Source organism: Girardinichthys multiradiatus, chromosome 12 (assembly GCF_021462225.1).
Source record: "Girardinichthys multiradiatus isolate DD_20200921_A chromosome 12, DD_fGirMul_XY1, whole genome shotgun sequence".
In the NCBI taxonomy this organism is placed as follows: Eukaryota; Metazoa; Chordata; class Actinopteri; order Cyprinodontiformes; family Goodeidae; genus Girardinichthys; species Girardinichthys multiradiatus.
Genome location: NC_061805.1, coordinates 34,512,748 through 34,533,099, shown reverse-complemented (window position 1 = coordinate 34,533,099; position 20,352 = coordinate 34,512,748). Strand labels below are relative to the sequence as shown.

The following is a 20,352-nucleotide window of genomic DNA, read 5'->3' as shown; positions in this document are numbered from 1 at the left end:
TATTTGCTTTCCCTGCTCACGCCCACAAAGTCAGCTGATGTTATTTAACATTACTTGAGTCAGCTGTGTGTATGACTAGAGGGTGGCAGGACTGTAATGTAATGCCCAGCATTTTGTTGACTTATCATGACAGTGGAGGATTTACACATCAGCAAAATGCTCATTTGCACCAATGGTTCACATTTAATTAGATTGACATATTAGTTTAGGCACACCTCAACAAATTATAATATAATTGAAATGTATTTCTGTGGTTCTATTCAAAAAGCAAAAGATCACATAGAATCATTACACAGTGAGTGATTATTGTTATGCATTTATTTCTGTTAATTTGGTGATTATGGCTTATAGCTAAGGAAAAACTGAATTCTGTTTCGCAGAAAATAGGAATATTACATAAGACCATGTACCTCTAAATTTGGGTCTCCTTTTGCATGAATTGCTGCATTAATGCAGCGTGGCATGGAGGAGATCAGCCTGTGGCTCTGCTGAAGTGTAATAGAAGCCCAGATTGCTTTCATAGAAGCCTTCAGGTTCTCCATTGTTGGGTCTGGTGTCTCATTTTCCTCTTGATGAAATCCCATAAGTTCTCTATGTGGTTGAGGTCCGGCAAGATGGCTGTCCAGTCAAAAGCAGACTGATTAATGGGTCTTGGTACTTTTGGCAGTGTGGGCAAGGGCCAGATCCAGCTGGAAGAAGCATCACCTCTTGAAGCACTGAGTCCTGCTTCAGTCCATGCTTCAAGAATCTCCCCAAACTCTTGACTGATCTTTGCCTCAAAATCCTCTCAAATGTCTTGTTATGCCTGTTGCTTGAGCACCTTTTTCAACTACATTTTTTCCTTCCACTCAACTTTCCATTAATATTTTTTGGATGCAGCAATCTGAAAAGCCAGCCTACTTAGCAATTACCTTCTTGTGATTTTCCCACCTTGTGGAGGGTGTCAATGACCATCTGCTGAACATCTGTCAAGACAGCAGTCTTCTCCATGACTCTGTGGACCATAATGTCACATTTTTGTACAACTCCTTTTTTAAAAGTAATATTGTAATTTTGTAAGAAACTGAAATTTGGGCTGTGAGCCATAAGCATCTAAATTAACAGAAATTGGGCTATTAAAATATACCACTCTGTGGGTAATGTATCTAAACAAGAGGAATTTCACTTTTTAAAGTGAATTGCTAAAATAATGGTAAATGGAGAATAAATAAGCAGTGATTTCAAGTTGAATATTTATTAATTACATTGTTCATTGATAGGAATACAGTGTAATGTTATAGAAAAGATAAATACAACAGGGAATTATTGAAACTGCAGGAGTAAAATAACTTAAAGATAAAATCTTTAATTTATCATATTTAAACAATATAACATTATCTTCATTGAGAAACAATGAGTAGCAAACGTCATGGTCATTTAAAGATCCTTACTTTACTGCAGTTAAACTACGTCTTGTCACGTTTACTTTTGCATAAAAGTAAAAATCGTTAATCAGTGCAAGTGCTCCGCTTTTTGTCCTTGTGCATGGAGCAGCCCAGGTTCTGGCATGAAGAAAACCAATCAACATAAAACCTTGAGACTGAAAGAGCTGTGTGTCTCTTATGGCTGCAGGAAATATCTTCACTTCATCCAAAGGCGGACTGAAATTTCCCACACGGTTACCTTCACCTGAAGAACTTGTCGATGGTGTTGCAAAGTCCGAGACTTTTGGCTTTTTTAGATGGAGGAGAGGAAGGTGTGTCTCGACTAAGACAAGAAATGAATATGCAAACAATGTTGGGTTTTTTTACTATAGCAGTTGTGAAGGAAATGATAATCTGACAATCACTACCTGTCAACTACAACGTACAGTGGCTTGCAAAAGTATTAGATTTCTTTCACTTAAATGTTTTTTATGTGATTGACCACCATAAAGTAGCACATATTGCTTGGTGTTGGTCTACCACATAAAAGCTAAATAAACACATTTCAGTATGTTCTTAATATGACAGAATTCGAAAAAGTTCAAGGAGCCTGAATTGTTTTTGCAAGGAACTGTATGGAGGTAGCCTATAGAAAAACATGAAACTGTCTCACCGTTTGCTCTTGCCTTTACTTGCTTGCCTTGGCAGGGGATGTCCACTGTCTACAAGCAGAGAGATAACCAGTTACATGGATGAGAAAAAGGAAATCCTCTGAGCTCTTCAATTGAAAAACGACACCCAGTGAGGAGCAACACACGTGTAACATCTCTTCAGCAACATAAAGACCACACTTCCAGAAGCAGGCTTGTTTAAGAGAAAACCAGGCTTCAGTTCATTGTAGGAGATGGATAGAGCAGAAAGTGATTTAGCCATTTCAGAGGACAGGGCCAGGGGGTCCCCCGGGGGTGAAATGAGATGTCCTTTCTCTGTCGGGATCAATAAGAACTTCTCATACAGTGCCACCGTCAGTAAATAACAGGGTCAACGGTCACTCAGAGTCCTTTGAAACAAAATAATGCTTCTGTTCATTCCAAAGACCGGGTATGCTTATAGGTTATGGGCATTTTTAACATCACTGTTTGTTTCCACAGACTTAAGATCTATGAAGAAGCAAATTATAAACATGGAGCCCCATTGTACACATAAACTAGTGGGTAATCTAGCTGTTCACAAGCAAACCGAAGCTACTGAACATTTCAGAAAAGAGGAGCAAATATAAAGAGGAGCATATATCTCTCTCTGCTGTTGACCTGGGTTATCTGGTCTCATCACTTTTTATAAGATGTTTTTTAAATCTTTTTGTAGGATACACTGTATACTTTCTCTTGCAAGTAACAATTGAGCTATTTCATTTATATCATATATTTAAATAGATATAAATTTATGAGTTCAAAAGTAATGTATGAAAAAGATTTAACAATTTCCAAGGATTCTGTCTTTTGCATTAATTTTGAAATCTAAAATACTAAAGCTCACTATAGATTTATGGCAGATATTAAAAATATACAGCGGGTAGGCTTTGCATATCCTGCAAATAAAGAGAAAAAAGAAAGGGAGTAGGAAAAGAAGCCAGAGGAAAGACAGAAGCGCACACAGCGTTTTTAAACAAATGATAATCAAGTCCGGGAATATAAGAATATTTTCTGGCTTTTCATTCTTTTTCCATACCTATCCTGACCTGGAAAGTACTGAAATCAAATTTCATACTTTTCCCGACTATGTAGGACCCTTGTTGAATGTTTTCTATTTGTGAATACATTTGCAGAAGATGGACTTGTCTATTTAGGTCAATTATAGTGGCCTGTCCACTGTCATCCTTACTTGAACAGGATACGGTCTCTCGTGGCATTAAGTCAATTATGCAACAGGAAAAAAGTTTCCCTTTCCAGCTTTTGCAAAGTACATCTTCCCTGACACTGCAAGGCAACCAGACCCACCATAGTGTTTGCAGAAGCTGATGGTAAAGAATATAGAAATATGACAAGTGGATTTCAAATTGGCCTTTATAACATTTACTAAATCAGATGGGCAGCAATAATGGCTTCTCCAAACTCGTTGCTTGTGTCTTTCCTTCACAATGTGTTAACACACACACCTGTATGCTACAGCCAGCAAATTGGCAAAACTATGACAAGAGAATGATCCTGTTATTCAAATGTATTTGACTAGCAGCACCCGGCTGCTTTTTGTCCCTCTTGAATCCTATGGAAGCTCCGAGGGTGTACTTACTTTTCCTATTTTGTGTGATGTACAGGTTACCTTTACATGATAACAGCACCAGGTGAAAAACAGATAATTTTTCTGATGTCTTGATAATCTACCATTAAATGGCTGTTTATAATTGGTAAATAAAACTGATACTAATGAGAAGTGAATTAAAGTACACATACTTACTTATGTTGTAGCTATTTTTACCTGCAGATGGTTTTCCAGAAAATGCTGTATGTCCTCTAAGTTCATGTAGGACCTCCTGGTTGAGACAGAGGTCGACATGGTGGTTGAAGACGGCGAGGTTGTCCGTATCTTGGGTCCGCTGACAAACGGGGCAAGTGAGGACAGGACTTTTACTGTGGGATGACTCCTGCTGCAGGGCCATAGGCTTGCTGTCAACTTTAATCACTGAAACCAAATTGTTCTTCAAGCTTTGCTGGCCTTCTTGAGGTAATACTCCGCACGACTCCAACTCTCCACTGATTGTTGACTCCTCCTTTTTAACGTCACACTGCCTCTCCTGTTTGGGCACAACTGTAGATTTTAGGTGGTCATTTTCTGGACCCAGATCTGACTCTGCGTCTGAGACTTCGTCTTCCTTCCTTGCAACATCACTGAGGCAGGAGTCTATGTGTCTGTTGAAGACATTCAGATCAGTTGTCTTCACTTTTCTGAAGCACACTGGACATGTGAGGGCTTCTGTGGGTGCACAACAGCCTGATGTGGATGCATGAGGCTGCACAAGCAAAGTCAATTCATCTTCTGAAAAATCTTGAACTGTACAGTCATTTGTGTTTGCTTGTTTCAGTGACTCTGCGCCATTGTTAGAGGTAATCAAAGGAACATCTTCCCCACATCCTTCATCCTGTGGACTTGTTTTTGCAGCCTGGAGTTGTAGTCTTTTGGCATGAGCTCTCTGAAAGAAAGACTGCTGTGTTTCCTCACCTGTGTGTCTCTGCTTACTCCTCCAGAAAACCTTGTTTTGTTTCTCGCCATTCTGCACCGGTGGGTCAGTGACAAGCAGTGAGGTTTGAATTGAGTGATCGCAAATATTCCCCTCTTCCGGCATTTGATGCATCATTTGGGAAGAGCGACTACAGTCTGTCTTGCCTGCCTGAAGAAAGCTAATGATGCTTTTCTGCGTCAGTGTTTTGTCATCTGAACTAACAAAAGCAGATATCCGAACACCTGCAAGTACAAAAGCAAAATATCAAACAAAACTTAAAAGGAATGCCAAGTCCAATTCCTTGTAAATGTATTCACACCCTTTAAATTTTTCCACATTATATCAAAACTATAAAGTTAATGTATTTTATGACAGACCGACACAAAGTAGTGCAGAATTTTGATATGGAAGGAAAAGAAAACTTGGTTTTCAACATTTTTAGTATGCATTTCTCTTCACCTCCCTGGATCAGTACTTTGTAAGACCACCTACAAAGTACTTCTACATTTATAGCTACAAGGCTATTGGTTTGGTCTCTTTCACCTTTCCACATCTATAGACTGAAAATGTTGTCCATTCTTCTTAGTAATAGTCCGTGAACATCAACTTTTACATCTTGCCACAGATTTTTAATTGGGTTTATGTCTGGACTTTGACAAAGCCACGCTAAAACTATATGTCGTCCAGCTAGAAGGTGAACCACCGATCCAGTCTTTTGCCTCTTATAGGTTTTCTTACAGGACTGCCCTGCATTTAGCTCCTTCCATCATCACAAAAACTCTGACAAGTTTCCCTGTGCCAGCTGAAGAGACGCATTCCCATAGCATGATGCTGCCACCACCAGGATTTATCATGGACATGGTGAGTTCAAGGCAATGTGAAATGTTAGTTTTCCTCCATGTTTGCATGGAAGACAAAAAATTTTATTTGATACCCGATCGGAGCACAAATGTTTGCTCTGTCCCATGTCTGAGTTGTCACAAACTGCAAGCTGGACTTCTTCTGGCTTTCTTTCAACAATGGCTTTCTTGTTGACATTCTTCCAGAAATGTTACTAGGCAGAGCTAAGGATTAATACGAGTTCAGGGACTAATCAAAAATGAATGCTTCAAGCTCAGATTTGTATTTGTAAAACTCACTTTCCTTCCACTTCACAGTTCAGCACCACTTTGTGTTGGTCTGTCACATTACATTTCAATAACATGCACTAAAGTGGGCTGCACGGTGGCGCAGTTGGTAGCACTGTTGCTTTGCAGCAAGAAGGTCCTGGGTTCGATTCCTGGCCTGGGGTCTTTCTGCATGGAGTTTGCATGTTCTCCCCGTGCATGCGAGGGTTCTCACCAGGTACTCCAGCTTCCTCCCACAGTCCAAAGACATGCCTGTTAGGTTAATTGGTCTCTCTAAATTGCCCTTAGGTGTATGAATGAGTGTGTGCATGGTTGTTTGTGTGTTGCCCTGTGATGGACTGGCGACCTGTCCAGGGTGTACCCTGCCTCTCGCCCATAGACTGCTGGAGATAGGCACCAGCTCCCCCACGACCCACAATGGAATAAGCGGTAGAAAATGAATGAATGCATTAAAGTTTGTGTTTATGAGCTGAAAACAACAGGTTTGAATACTTTTGTGTGTTTGATTGTGTTTATATGTGGATTGGGACAGATCATTTAGATTAATTAGTAGCATGGTATTTGATATGCCACTTGTGCTGTTAAATGTAATTACCCATGAGTCTCAGTCGGAGTGGCGGGGCGCTTTCATTTTCTATTTCCATTTTCAGTAAGTCTTTAGCGACAGCAAAGATGTCCTCCGCTGTGGCCACAGCATAGGGGAGCGTCTGTGCCCTGGTTTTCACCTCAAAGTTCACATTCTTGAGCTTCAGAGTCACCGTTTTACCCTTAAACAGAAAAAAAGAAAACACACCAAACAATTCAAGCCCTTTCTCTCTGTATTTCTAATATAATCAGTAGGACTGTTCCAAAGCTGCGGGAAACAGAAGAAAGATGGAAATCTGTGTAATGTGCCATATTAGTGACTGATCTGTCAGTGTGCATTTTGTCAGTTTTCATAGTAATGTGATCGTCTCCAGGGGAGATACTTCCTAGGCTGATAGTATCCTCTGCTGTCTCATTAATGGCCCTCCATTTTCTCTTGCTATCAGGGGACTCAGGGAGGGGGGCGATAGTTGTGCCAAGACCTCTACTTCCTCCTCTATTGATTCAAAAAGAAATGGCCAGGTTAAGTTAATTGCATAAGATTCAGTTTGGAGTCAAGGTGATGCTTGGAAGGCCAAGAATAGGACAGTGTTTTTTTTTACTAATATGAACCTGTATTCGCTATGTGTTGAGTAACATTTTTACTTCTGTTTAGACAGCCGAGAGAATCTGGATCTCCTGACTCCTTCAGAGACAATCACATAGTGCAGAGGAAAGAGTTTCAACCGATGAAGTTGGGACGTTGTGTAAAATTTTAATAAATACAGAATACAATGATTTGCAAATCCTGTTCAACCAACGTGCAATTGAATACATGCTGGATATGTGTTGCAATCATCAAATTCAAAATAAGTGGATATTTCCCCCCCAAAAAAGACCAAGGTTTGAGTATGAACATTAAATATTTTGTCTTTTCGGTGTATTCAGTTGCAAGTGTTTTACACTATGTCTCAACTTCATTAGAATTGAGCTTGCAAATTATTATTGATCTGAAATAACTTTGACTTTCCGCTTTGTTTTCGGGGTGTAAATATGATGGGACACAGAGGCCAATTTCTCTTAGCAAGTCGCCACTAAGAGTACCCAAATTTATCTTATAATATCGATTTTTGCAATATCACATTTGCAAAGATCTGCATGGATGCAATATTTGGTATGATATCAAATTTTAGGCGCAATACTTGTTAATAGCAATAAAACACCTGGCCTGTTAGATGGATTTTCACTCTTATGATGCTGAAACTGTATATTTTTAGTGTATGAGATGCTGAAGCGCATAAAGAAAGGTTGGGACATTGTGATGCAGAAACAGAAAGGACAAAAAAAAATCAGGAAACTGAGTTAATTGACATCAAAACCACAGTATTTGGTAATAATATTACAATTACATGTTTTTTTCTGATATTGTGCAGCCCTAATCTTGCCATCACAAGTAAGCAGTGAGGTCAGGTAGGTAAAATAAAAGGACATAAGCTCACCGTTAGAAAACTGTAACAAAGAGAGTCATCATTGGGTCATCAAGTCAGTATGACAAAAAATGTTTCTGAGAAGTTCAGTCCTTTTACTTTTTTTGTGTTCTTTGGACAGATGAGATTAAAATTGAATTTAGAGGCAACAAACACTCCAGTTAGGTGAATATGCATAAAAGCACCTCATGCCCACTTTTAAGTATAGAGGAGGAACAGTGATGCTGTGGGCATCACAACTTTGAAATCCTTGGACATTTCAAATAAAAATGTAATGGTCTCTGCCAGAAAAAACAGAAATAATTAAACCTTTTTCCCACAGTCCCTAACCCTAATCCCGTAGAGAAGAGAAATTAAGACTCAAGACTCTGGAGGTTCTGGAGAGGGTGTGCACAGAGGAGTTAGTCCAAGGTCCCTCTCTCTGTATTCATCCTTGTGTAAACTGTTACAGAGACCAAGTGTTGTCTTAAAAGAAAAACGGGTTGCACAAAGTGTCAACAGCATGGTGCCAATAACTGTGACACCGGGGATTTTGTAAAAACACTGATTATTACATTTTTAATTGCCAGATTATTTTCCTGCAATTAAACATTTGTTTTTTTAAGCCATTTTACACATCTTTAACAAGGTTGACCATACCTGTGGAGGGCCCTGCAATGAGTGCAGGTAACCAACTAACTTTTCCTCTACATGAAAACTATGAAACACAAGCCCTCAATCCATACCTTCAGAGCTTCTTTCCTGAGGTCCTCTGCCAGATCCTCACACAGCTCTCTGCATAAAGAAAACTGCTCCTCAGCTTTACTCAGTTCTTTAAATGTCCTGCCAACATAAATCAGAGTTAAAATCAAAGGCTAGGCACGGCATTCTTGACCTGCATGATTATATATGGATGTCTTAAAAGCAAACCTTTCAGTGCTCATGCTTTTTCTTTCTTCATGTCTGTAAGGGAAGAACAGGGAGTATGAGCTCCTCCTTTTTCATTTCAAATGTTTTTCTTCTGTACTTTATTGCATTAAATAAATATGGCACAATACCTGGGTATATGTGTGGAGCTCAAACCCAGAGAAATCTGGATGAAATGATGCCAAGATGTCTCAGAGAACAACAAGGACAACAGCGCCATCTGCTTGCTGAGATCTGAACAGGTGGTGATGCCCAAAGCATTCAAAAGTTTCTCGGTCACCTTCCCAATGCCGCAAACCTGAACAAACATATTATACAGTTTTACCATAGAATTCGCTTTGCCTACTGCGCTGTGCAAAAGCATCGAAACATCCTTCATTCCTTTATATGTTGCTTTCAACAAGCCAGACTTTTTGTAGTCTTTTCAAGTAATCTCTCAATGTCCAGATTTAGAGCTAAAATTACCACGTTCTCCATGTTTAACTTAGACGTAAATAACTTTCGACTGCTGCTTGAAGCCTGAAGTTTAAGACAGTATTTACTTTATAACTAGAAACTAAATATGAAAAGAAATCACCTAAAGAACTACAGAGTTGCACTAGCATCAGACATACAGATCATTTTAGTATCAACAAACCTGATATGACAAAATATCAGATAACTGATGAGCCAGGAAATCCTGTTGGCTGAAGCTTACATGATGCAGTCAGATGATAGTGTGAGAAAATGAGACATCTCTATATCTGTTGCATGTAAAGCAACAACAGTGATTGTACGTGTCGAAAGGCAACTCAGATCTCAGCTTGTTGGGGTATTGTTTGGGTGATTTGAGCTTTACTTTGCGAACAGGAAGTTTCTGGATGAAGTCCATGACGGCCTCTCTGCTGGGGGGCAGTCTGTACTGTCCGTTGGGCTTGTTCTTGTCGCTGCACACCTTGGCAAGCATCATGTTCGGAGCAATTCCTAGAGGATGCAATAGAGGATTTGTGAATGAAAGCCCGATAAATCCTCCGTAATGTTGATAATGATTAAGAGAATATGAGCTGCAATAACATCACTTATCCACAGGTTTATACTACAGGCTACATTTTTAATAAATACCAGTTTATATCTTTAACAGTTTGATTGTTCTCAGAAAGTCTCGAAGTACTAGAACTGAAACTTTATCATTTATTGCATTGATATATTTATAATGTGCATTTTAAACACCATCTAAACGGATTAAGGCATGAGCAAATGTAAGATATGCCCCAATATCAAGATATTTACACAAAAATATAAGTTAATGTAAAACATGATCTAACTGCTTCTACTTGAAATTGAAAAGTAGCATCCGGCGTTTCTTGATCCAAGTTAATTTCTGGTTTGCTTTGAGGTCAGACCAGCTGATTCAGATTTGTTTTTTTCTCAGGATTGAAACAAAAAAAAAGGAGAAAAATGCACTATAGCTTCCTTGATTAGAGGTAGTAGTTTGAATCCAATAGAAAATGCATCAATTGCGAGATCAATGATCTAACTTTTACTGAACTCAGAACAGTTCACCTAAGAACATGTTGTTGACTAATGTGTTCACAGACTGCAAATGGGACGAGCTCAGAGTTTTGCTGCGTTCAATTAAAAAGGAAAAAAGAAACTGAGACACTTGGTGATCACTATTTAGACACAGTGAAGGAAAAAGTGTCTCTGCTTGACTTATTGGTGCAACTCAAATCCATACAGTTATAGTAATATTACCCATAACAAATACTTATTGGTATTTTTTATCTTGATCCATAAACTTTAGTATAAACAGAGTATGAAGACCTGCTAAATTTGGTAAATAGTTTTTAAGTAGGTGTGTGAATTTAGGAAAATAATTTAGCTTTTGCTGTCCTGGTCCTAATAGAGTAACACTGGGAGAGTAACCAGCTGATTTCAGGGTTTATTAGTAAAGCCATCTGCTAGGGTAGCCTACAGTCAGCTACTTAAAACATATGTCACTTATAGTTTTGTCAATTGGAGTTTTAAAACAAAGGTACTTTAATGAGAATAAGAGGTGACACTCCTCTAGTTTTGCGACCAGAACCATTTCCAAGCGGCCAATTCTATCTTTATGGTAGGCGGAAAGTGCCTTCTTTCAGACAGTTGACCGGCAGTCTGCAGCAACATGTCAAAACCCTAACCTTTTAAAACCTTGATAATGGGACCATGCATAAATAGCTTCCCTCTTACCTGCGCTGGCAGTCAACGTGGTCTTCTGCTCAATGCAGAAGCGCATCTCTCTCACAGCCTCCTCAACAGATGTCCCAAACAGTTCAAAGGGACCACCTGCATCCCCTTCAGAAGAGCTCAGACTGTCCTCAAACAGGACCGGGGACAGTTCTGTCCCTTCTTCTTTCTGCTCAGGTTCCATCTGCTTATCAGCTGCAAAAAAGAAATGTTGCACCATGATTAGGAGAATTTCAGGCATATAAAAGAAATTCATTACAAATCATTATTAAGGGTGAATCTGAATAAATCTAAGTATCATTGTAAAGTCATTTTATTTTAGCAGTTCATTTCAGAAGGTGATATTTGTGTTTTATTCATAACACACAGAGTAAAATATTTCAAGGATTTATTTCTGTTAATTGTAATGATCATGGCTTACAGCTAATGGAAATCCTGCATTTATTTTTTTCCTGAAAATTAGAATATTACATAGGACCAATAAAATAGGGTTTTTATTTCAGGAATGTTATGTACTACATCAGGGAAAAGACTGCTGGCTTGACAATGGGGGCAAGTCAAAGAATGTTCACTGCTACAAAGTGCTGCTTCCAAGCAAATTAAGTGGAAAGTTAAGTGGAAGAAAAACATGCAAAAGGTAAAAGGTGCACAAACAACAGGGTTAACTACAGCCTTATGATGAGTGTGACAGAAAGTATGTTCAAAAGTTTGAGCGAGAGTTGCCTAACTGTCTAATAAGCCAGTCTGACAAAAACCCACTGAGAAGTGAATTATTCTGTCTATTGAATCTATACATAAAATATGAGTTTCCCTTCTTGAATTGAGTTGCTTATTTAAAGGTATTTTTTAGACAGTAGTGGCCTTTATGGTTCAATTTTTTGTAAGTAGGTTGACAGTAAATTGGGTGGAGAGAGCAGGGGAAGGGAATGCAGTAAATGTCGATGGGCTGGGATTCAATCACGTGACAGCCACCATACATGGGTCATGTGCTGAACCCCCTGCGCCGCACTCAATGAGTCACTGATTTAAATTACCTTTCTGGTAAAATATTTTTTAGATGCATCTTTTTATCCCCTCAGTATTACTATGTAATAAGCTCATGCCTGGTACGTTGCTCCTGGATCTGTAGCGGTGCGTACGTGAGGACTTGGGCCAACTCTGCCTCTGCTCCAGGTGATCTGTAAAATCTAAATAGGCTTCATCCAGGCTCATTGGCTGAAAGTTAGGGTCGTATTCAGCAAAGACCTCCCTAATCTGAAAGATAAAAATCATGAGCACCTCCTTGTAGGTTGCAAAAGCCCAGAGTGGAATTTCTTGTTATTTTTGTGCTCTTACCTCCTCACTCACAGCTCTGTATTTGTCAAAGTTATGAGGAACGATGACCAGGCCTGGACAGAGTTTCTTTGCAATGAAGCCAGGCATGGCTGCTCGGACTCCATATTTCCTGGCATGGTAATTAGACGTTGACTGAAAATGAAAAAAAGTTAATACCTGAGTGTTCAATTTATGATATAAAAGGTATTATTATCTAGGGCCACCCATGTTCCCATCTACTATGGAGAGAGCATCTCTCTCCCTACTAAAGACAAGCATCCCCACAGCATGACGCAGCTGACATGGTGAGTTCAAATGATCCAGATTGTAGTTTTTCTCCACACCGTGTTTTGTGTGTGTGCTGAAAAGGTTAATTTTTCTCTGACCAGAGTCTCTCTTTTGTTTCTGAAAATATTTGAGGTCTATACTTTTGCAAGCCACTGAATAACAACAATAACTTCACCGCTGCATTCTCTCAGAATATAAAAAAAAGCCTCTAGTTTAGTGATTTTAAATGTGAATTGTTAATATATTACTAATTTAGCAAGTTGTAGTTAAAGTACTACAATAGTTTATGACCCACCTGGATGCTATATGAGTTGTAAACCAGGTTAGAAACAAAACAAAAAAAACAATTGCCACTTTAGATAAATCGGAGCAAACCGTGTTTGTTATACACCACCTAAACTTGTTGATGTCCCAACCCACCAGCATGCTCATAGATCCGACAGCCATTGGTTTGTCCTTCAGCTCAGGGCAGTCTCTCATCTCTACAGCTGCGTAGAAGGCATCCATGTCCACATGTACAATCACTCTGCTCAGATCACGACTTCTTTCGAGCTCAGAGGCCATCTTTTCCACCTACACAGATATATTTTTATATTTCTTATTTTCTAATTTGTCACATTTAAGTAACTCTACATTTGGGTCCTCTACAATATGTCTAACCTGTGTTTGTGCTTTCTGTAGCTGTTGCTCTGTGATCTGAGCCTTTTGGAGCATCATTTTCTCGATGCGCTGGTTCACCTGCTGCTCTTTCTTCAGCTCATTCTCGTAAAACCTGGATCCCTGCAAGAGAAGGACAACAATAAAGAGAAGCTGTCTTGCCTCTGTAGAAGTCCACAACAGAATACAAGGTTCCAACACATTTCTCCAATTCAAAATGACATATTTTTCCAAACGCAAATTGTACAATCCTCATTTTTTTAAAGTAATTTTAAAATCTTCATACAAACTTCATTACAAATCTTTCTACAGCGATCACGCTTTAGCAGTGGAACCTGCAACCTGCACAGTCAGAAGGATGGACAGAACATTTAGACACTGGGAGAAGGAATAAAATGTGGAATTACAAATATTGTTCCATTCTATATTTTCTATTCTTATTTAGACCTTGAAAATACTATGACATTCCACACTTCTCCAGACTGTGTCTTAACCCTAAAGCATTTTTTATGATAAAGAGACAGTGAAGGGAAAGTGAGGTCCAAATGTCCACAGCAGACTGTAGCTTTCTACCTATTTGTTCAGCTGTCATGACACTAATCGAAGTTATTCATATCATCTCATGTGTTCAGCTGTCAGTGAATGTGAGTATATCCAGGATCTCTGGTACCAGCTGGGTATCTGGGTCCATACCTTTGACGCCTCCATGATGATCCTGTTGATCTTGTCCCTGTCCAGTCCCTCCATCCCAGCCTTGTTGTCATTGAGCGCAATTCTGGAAAGGAGGTTCTCCTCTTTGGCCGACCCATCTCCATTTTCCATCCTGTTTTGTGTTTTTGAATCAGTTTGCTCTGCAACTGGTGAAACAACGGTTCGGATTGTGTTAATTTGTCAGGCTCTAAATATAAATATCGCAGGTCAGCTGCCCATTCCGTATTCCAATCGCTGCTTTATCCGAAATACAACAAAAATAAACAAGTCGTATAATCTCAGTCTCAACACGATTTCTAGGCTTCAACAACAGAAATAATATTGCCGTTTGAGGTTCATGTCGTTACATGTTTTCAAAAACAATGACGAGGGCGGTTTTTTGGCGGTCCTTCCGCGTACGTCATCATCAACGAAGTCGGAAATTAAAGTGATTTTTCATTTTCATTTCCGGCTGCCTTAAACATGTACAAACTGATGTTACTTCTCTTTTGATTACATGCCCAGTGATTTTGTACAGTACAGTATGTTTTATATAAAAAAAAGACCTTTCATTTCCGACTTTGTCGATGATGACGTACACGGAAGTTTATTCACAAAAACCTATTTTTCTGAAACAACTAAGTCATACATTTACTACTGACTTATTATTATTATTAATGTATTTATTTTCTCTGGTAACTTGTAACTATGTTTACTTTATTCGTCCCTTTGCTACTGTACCATTGTTCGTTCCTATTTTGTCTTTTTAAATACGGTCAATATATCTAAATACAAATAATTGGGAGTAAAGATGGGATTTTAACCTAAACCCTCCATAGTTAACGATGTTATTGTAATACCCTTGATTACCAATGATTATGACGTTAGTGACACATCTAATTGTTTTTAAATTTTGAATAGAATAGAATAATATTTTATTTGTCAGTCAGCCATGAATAAATTACCACTGATTCAGCAGAAAAGTATAATCAAACAGGAAACACACAGACAGACACATTAAAACAAAATTAACCAACAATAAAAGTAAAAAAAAAAAAAAAGACTATAAAGTTGTGACCAATGAAGAGTGTAAAACTGTACAAACTGTGCTGCCTAATATTTGTCCAAAAGGGGGCATTGTGCTAAAATATGGAAATCTGTGCAACTTATAATGTGTTTTTGTGGAGGGTTTTTTCTAGCATGCTGGTTATACAGCCCAACAGGCGCTGGGGAAAAAGTTCACCACTAGGACTGCTTTATGAGTGCAATTCAAAGTTCAAGAAGTTAAAGTATTAGTAAGTACTTTGTTTGTTCTTTGGAACTTCATATATATTTCCTTCTAATCAAAGTACACTATACTGGTTTAGAATGGTGAATTTGAATTAATTGTATATCTAATATATGCATACATTTTTGTATTGTACATCTGAAACCTTAAAAGAGGACCACATTTACAGTATATTTTCTTTTACAATTTTAAAATTCTCATATCCCTATTGCACCATGTTTATGAACACACTTCACAACTTAGACAAAATAATCCCAAGTTATTGTTTAACATGATGGTCTGTCTAAAGGTATTGTGATAAACGAAATGTATTTTCCTGGAATTATTGTAGCTTCTTGATGACACCACTAAAACCTTTATAACTAATGCAATAATGTCTTTACATTGATTCACTGAGCCTACAGAGAACCTCTTAGAGGCCAGCCTTCAAATTTTAAAACCTGATTTTACCTCCCTGAGAACCACTGAAAGGATTAAAGAAAGTATTTTTGGCTGATGCTGAATGATCAAATGTATCAATACAAAAAGGATCAAGGGTTTACCTCCACCACTTATTCTATATCTTTAAAGGGCAATCACTTGCATAAAAAGATTAAGAATATGAATCAGCACCCAATGACTTTATAAGTATTTTGTCACGTTTTTTTTTTACTTTGTGAAGAAAACTTTATGGCCTGAAATAAAGACTGATATATCTTCTCTGATATGGGTTAACTTCATGAACCTTAGACTTAGCTGTCATTACTGTGACTGCAGTACACAGAATATGCAGACAGAATATACAGGCATACTGAAAAAAAAATGCTTTGATGAAATTAACCATCAATATATTTTGATGAATACCTACACAAACAGTAGAACACATCAACCTAAGCCAACGATAGTAAATTACTGAAACATTACAAAAGAAAAAGAAGAAAAAACATATTGTAAACAAAAATAGGGGTATGAATTAACAAAGGACACAAAAAATTAGGTTTATAATATTTTAATAACATTTACTTATTGTTGCTTTCATTTCGATATACACCTGTGCAAAAACTTGTCTGCTTTAAAGATGTGCGGCTAGTTTCTTGTTCTTACAGCATGAGTGGTGCATGGCGCTCACTCAGTTTTCACATCATGACTGTGTTTACAACCGGAAATAATTCCAGGCAGCCAAATTTCACTTTCTCGTTTGCATGGGAAAGGTGTATTAGCCAGCTGAAAAGCATTGTGTAGTAATAAGACGCGGAGGGACTGCGCTATATCCTTATGCTTCAAAACTCACTTCTGTACTTTCTCTGGTATCTCATTAAAATATCTTTAAGTCGTAGATACAGTATCATTCAAAGTTTTGAAAACGCAACTTTTGAATTTTTAAACTTTGTGTTCTTTTATAAAATAAAATAGCGGTATTTTCTATATTTACCTTAGTTTAAACATAATCGATCACACACCTCAAGTCTCTTTTTCAGTTTTGAAAATAAAATACTTCTGGGCAACGCCCACAAATGAACAGGTGCCAGTTAAACAGGTTTTCTGCCGTTCTTGGTGTAATGCTTTTAATTTGAAGCGGCTGCACAGTTTCCGGTGTGACCGTGATCTTGGTCACCTTGACAACTTGACAGGTACACAGTAAAGCGTGGCCGCAGCTCCTCCCCCAACAGAGCTAGTCAGGGCTTCGCTACTGCTAACGAAAGTGCGGACCACAGCAGAGAGGCTGTTCCTGGCTCCTTACTTGTAGGTTGAAGTTGCGGTGTTGCGCTAACACGAAGGCCCTTTTTGAGCATACTATCGACTACTGCTGCCACAGCTAAGGTGATTTGCTCCAGTTTGTTAGTCGTTTGAAGTTACTGTTAGCTAGTTGCGTCGTTTGTCAGCTAACTAAGTTAGCTAGGCTTATTGGTATTCGACATCAGTTTCAAAACAAAGCCCGCAAAACCGAGACCCAGCTGTCACTTCCAGACTGACTTTAATGAGAAAATCTAGTTGTTTCAAACTGCCAAGGAAAAATCAAGCTTCCGTTCTACGTGTTTCGCATGTACAGTTAAAGCCTAGTTTTTACTATTTCACTGACGTTTAGGGTCATAATTTTAAGATGTGTCTGCGGGATTTGGCGGTGACGCTGTTAAACTGATAGCTAATCAAGCATCTAACCTTGAGCTGCGGTGTTCTGTCTATAAAACCAGAGTCAGGCTTTCTTGAAACTTGGAAATCAATGTCCGAGAAGAGTTCATCGTCCGGTTCGGATGAGGATGTGGACCCAGAATCCGGACAGCCTGTGGAGTTCGGAGGAGTTGTAAGCAAAGTAAGTTCCGGCGAATTAAGAACCCACTAGTCTCAAAATGGGTGTGTAAACATTGCCAACAAGATTAATCAGTTAAAAGCTGCGTGGTTTTTGTTGATCTTAATGCACATTAATTATTGAAAATGAAAGCTAAAAACAAATTAATGGCTTTCATGTACATCTACGAGGCCTCAGCAAATAAGTTGTTCCATATATGTCTTAAATTACGTTAAATTTAATTCTGTTTATGCCTTTTTAAAATGTGTTTCTAAAGTAGCTTGTGCATCCATTATTACATCTAAACACGTCAAATATTGTACCGCTGATAGTCATTTTAATTATCATGACAACATTTGGATCTCTATTAATAGACAGATCATTTTTCCATCCTGAGATGCATCCTGCTGCTTGTTTTTTTTGCATGGAAATTTCCAACCGTGTCACCTGCATACATCTAACAAGTAGCATGATGTAAACAAACTTCAGGAAAATCAATAATATACAGATTAAAAAGCAGCTTGAGGTGCATCAACATTACTATTTCAGAAAATAAAATAATTTCTACAAACAGTTTTCTGTAACTTTTATATGGAGTCATCATTTTAATTTCATTTCCTGAAATGTTCATTTTAATTTGTTATTGTGAAGATGGTTGATGCATTGTGGACCTTGATAACTGCATGCTGCTCATTGTATGTGCTTTCAGTGGACAAATTATATACACGGCTGGCAGGACCGATGGGTTGTGCTGAAAAACAACACACTGAGTTACTACAAGTCGGAGGATGAACGGGAGTACGGCTGCAGAGGTTCCCTGTGCCTTAGCAAGGCTGTTATCACAGTAAGTACTTGCCCCAGAGGGAGGAAGGAAACTTGCGCTTTAATATTGCACAAATACGAAACATAGTTCAATTTAGCACCTTCGCAACACGTCTGCTCTTTTACCGGATATCGAGGAGAAAGTATGTCAGTTATATGTCAAAACAAAGAGTTTCATCTGAAAGAGCATTAAAATGGTGTTTAAATGATACCCACACCATTTAAAAATGAGAGTTACTGCATTTAAAGGGCCTATATTACAGTGTAATTTAGGCCCCTCAGTTTACAGTGAAATCTGCCAAAACCTGTGAACTAAATTCACAAAAGGTTGCAATAAAATTTTCAGCAAATGGTCCTTTGTGGATTTTAGTTAGAATGACCCAGTTTATTAGATTTTTATCGTCAGGTCGTGTTCCTACCCATAGAATATAATTTCTACCATTAAAGAATTGACAATTGAGAGTTTTCTGCCTTGATACAAAAATACATTCTGCTTTATCAACCTATTCTCTTGAAACTCTAATAGTAACTAAAACACTGTTTTTGAGGGTACACTGGAGCCAGTAGCATGATCACATATCAAATGATAGGAACGCCAATGGCAGCTGCAGACTCGCTCATGGTAACATACCTATGAGGAGATTTTCCTCCATCAGTGCTTGTGAGTTGGGTTTTATTAATCAATCTACTGCTGGGGTATAAAGATAACATGGTAATCAAGCTGTTATGAGTACAGGGAGACTGGCACCTATATTACACATGTAAAATTACCTGCTAATTTCAGCTCACAATGGCACTTGCAAGCTGAATGTATGAGGTAAGAACGCTGTCAAAAACAATGTGTATGTAAAGACGGAAATGTGTGCTTATTAGTCAATAGTTGTGCATAGGTAAAATCCAAAAGAGGTATTGTATATTTTCTCTAGAAGAATACAAAATAAAATGTTACAGCTTCACGAAATTACAAACACAAAGTTCAAGTTTACAGTTGTGGTTTATTCTTTATGAATACAATATACTATAACAGTTTGTGAATATGATTTCTTTTCTATGAGAATACAAATTTACATCTGCGACTTGGTGTCACATGATCTCAGGCTGGTTAGTGGAGCACAGTTAATCGATTCGCGTTGCGCATGCGCTGTCACACTCCTCACCGCAATGAAATACAAAACTAAAACATAGAATATAGTGGGTGGAGTTATACAATGATGTACAGTAGGTGGCAGTATGCACCTCTGAATTTGTTGCGAACTGCCAGCAGAAGAAGAAGCAGCAGTACTAGCGCCAAGATGACGGACCAAGAGCATATATTAACGACATTAAGACATATATAAACTTTTTAACATTACCTGGCTTTGTACCGTAGTTTCTTGGTCCGTTCTTTTGGCGCTAGTGCGGCAATGCACCCTGGACAGGTAACCAGTCCATCAGTTTTATTTTTTTGTTTTTCTTTACCTGTATGCTTAAACCGGATGTTTTCTCTTGCTAAATGTAAGCTTTGACCATGCAGTAAAATCAAAGGCCTGGCATTTTTCCAGTGCAAGTGAGATATGCTGAAATTCCAGCCTCTTGTTAAATATTTACCCGTTTGACTTGCCACCATGTACGGCAGCCAAACAAATGGGTTTACTGTGATTTCTGCACGTTTTTGCTGTAGTGTTATTGGATTTAGAGCCGGGTTAAAACCCTCACATTAAAGCTCACTGTGAACTTCTTTCAGTAAGAGTTATGTGTGTGAGTATAATGGAACATTATACATCCAACATCGGTTTGCTAACTTTGTTACAGAAACTAACTGAAAGCTTTAACATAAATGCTTCATAACAATCACTGCCTTCTCGTCTCTACAAAAATTAGACATTTTGTTGTTGTGAGAGAGAGTTAGGAGGACTTAGTAATGCAGAACAAAATGTTTTTAATAATTAATTTGATGGTTTATATCTATGTTGGGGGGGTCAGATAGGTTGTCTGTTTTCTACATCTACTTCATACTGTTTTATTTACATTTAGTTGGGTAGATAATGTGAATATTGAAGTTAGTCTCATATTAATTAGGTGTGGTCAATAAATACAAGTCAAGTTGTAAGTTCAAGGGACATTTTTATAGTTAAT

At 38.2% G+C, this 20,352-nt stretch overlaps 2 protein-coding genes across 7 annotated transcripts in view; one reads left to right on the top strand and one right to left on the bottom strand.

Annotated features, from left to right (window-relative positions):
- Nucleotides 1–1,218: 1,218 nt before the first annotated feature.
- On the bottom strand, nucleotides 1,219–14,263 carry polk (polymerase (DNA directed) kappa). Of its 2 annotated transcripts, none has more exons than XM_047382554.1 (14): nucleotides 13,865–14,263; nucleotides 13,175–13,294; nucleotides 12,935–13,087; nucleotides 12,248–12,379; nucleotides 12,016–12,166; nucleotides 10,916–11,107; nucleotides 9,543–9,667; nucleotides 8,836–9,002; nucleotides 8,708–8,740; nucleotides 8,524–8,620; nucleotides 6,343–6,514; nucleotides 3,858–4,862; nucleotides 2,077–2,125; nucleotides 1,219–1,746 (listed from the first exon to the last, which is right to left on the bottom strand). In XM_047382554.1, the coding sequence occupies exons 1-14, from the start codon at nucleotides 13,991–13,993 to the stop codon at nucleotides 1,665–1,667; spliced, it is 2,607 nt and encodes an 868-aa protein (XP_047238510.1). In that variant the 5' UTR covers nucleotides 13,994–14,263; the 3' UTR covers nucleotides 1,219–1,664. The 2 variants fall into 2 exon arrangements, with proteins under 2 accessions (XP_047238510.1, XP_047238511.1); XM_047382555.1 differs by having other exon boundaries at nucleotides 3,879–4,862.
- A 2,491-nt stretch (nucleotides 14,264–16,754) lies between these two features.
- LOC124878415 (ceramide transfer protein-like) overlaps nucleotides 16,755–20,352 on the top strand; it is a 32,663-nt gene continuing 29,065 nt past the window's right edge. For 2 of the 5 annotated variants that reach the window (XM_047382342.1, XM_047382341.1), the window contains exons 1-3: nucleotides 16,756–16,949; nucleotides 17,321–17,439; nucleotides 18,125–18,259. In XM_047382342.1, the coding sequence (XP_047238298.1) occupies nucleotides 17,350–17,439; nucleotides 18,125–18,259 (225 nt within the window). In that variant the 5' untranslated portion in view covers nucleotides 16,756–16,949; nucleotides 17,321–17,349. Of the gene's footprint in view, nucleotides 16,950–17,320; nucleotides 17,440–18,124; nucleotides 18,260–20,352 lie in introns of all 5 variants that reach the window. The other 3 variants (XM_047382340.1, XM_047382344.1, XM_047382345.1) reach the window with 3 other exon arrangements.

Excerpts from the sequence above, each read along its gene's own strand:
- polk (XM_047382554.1), bottom strand. The coding sequence starts at position 13,993 with ATGGAAAATGGAGATGGGTCGGCCAAAGAGGAGAACCTCCTTTCCAGA. Across the intron at positions 13,088-13,174 it reads TACAGAAAGCACAAACACAG|GTGGAAAAGATGGCCTCTGA; the intron begins GTTAGACATATT and ends ATATCTGTGTAG. Across the intron at positions 8,621-8,707 it reads AAAAGCATGAGCACTGAAAG|GACATTTAAAGAACTGAGTA; the intron begins GTTTGCTTTTAA and ends TTATGTTGGCAG.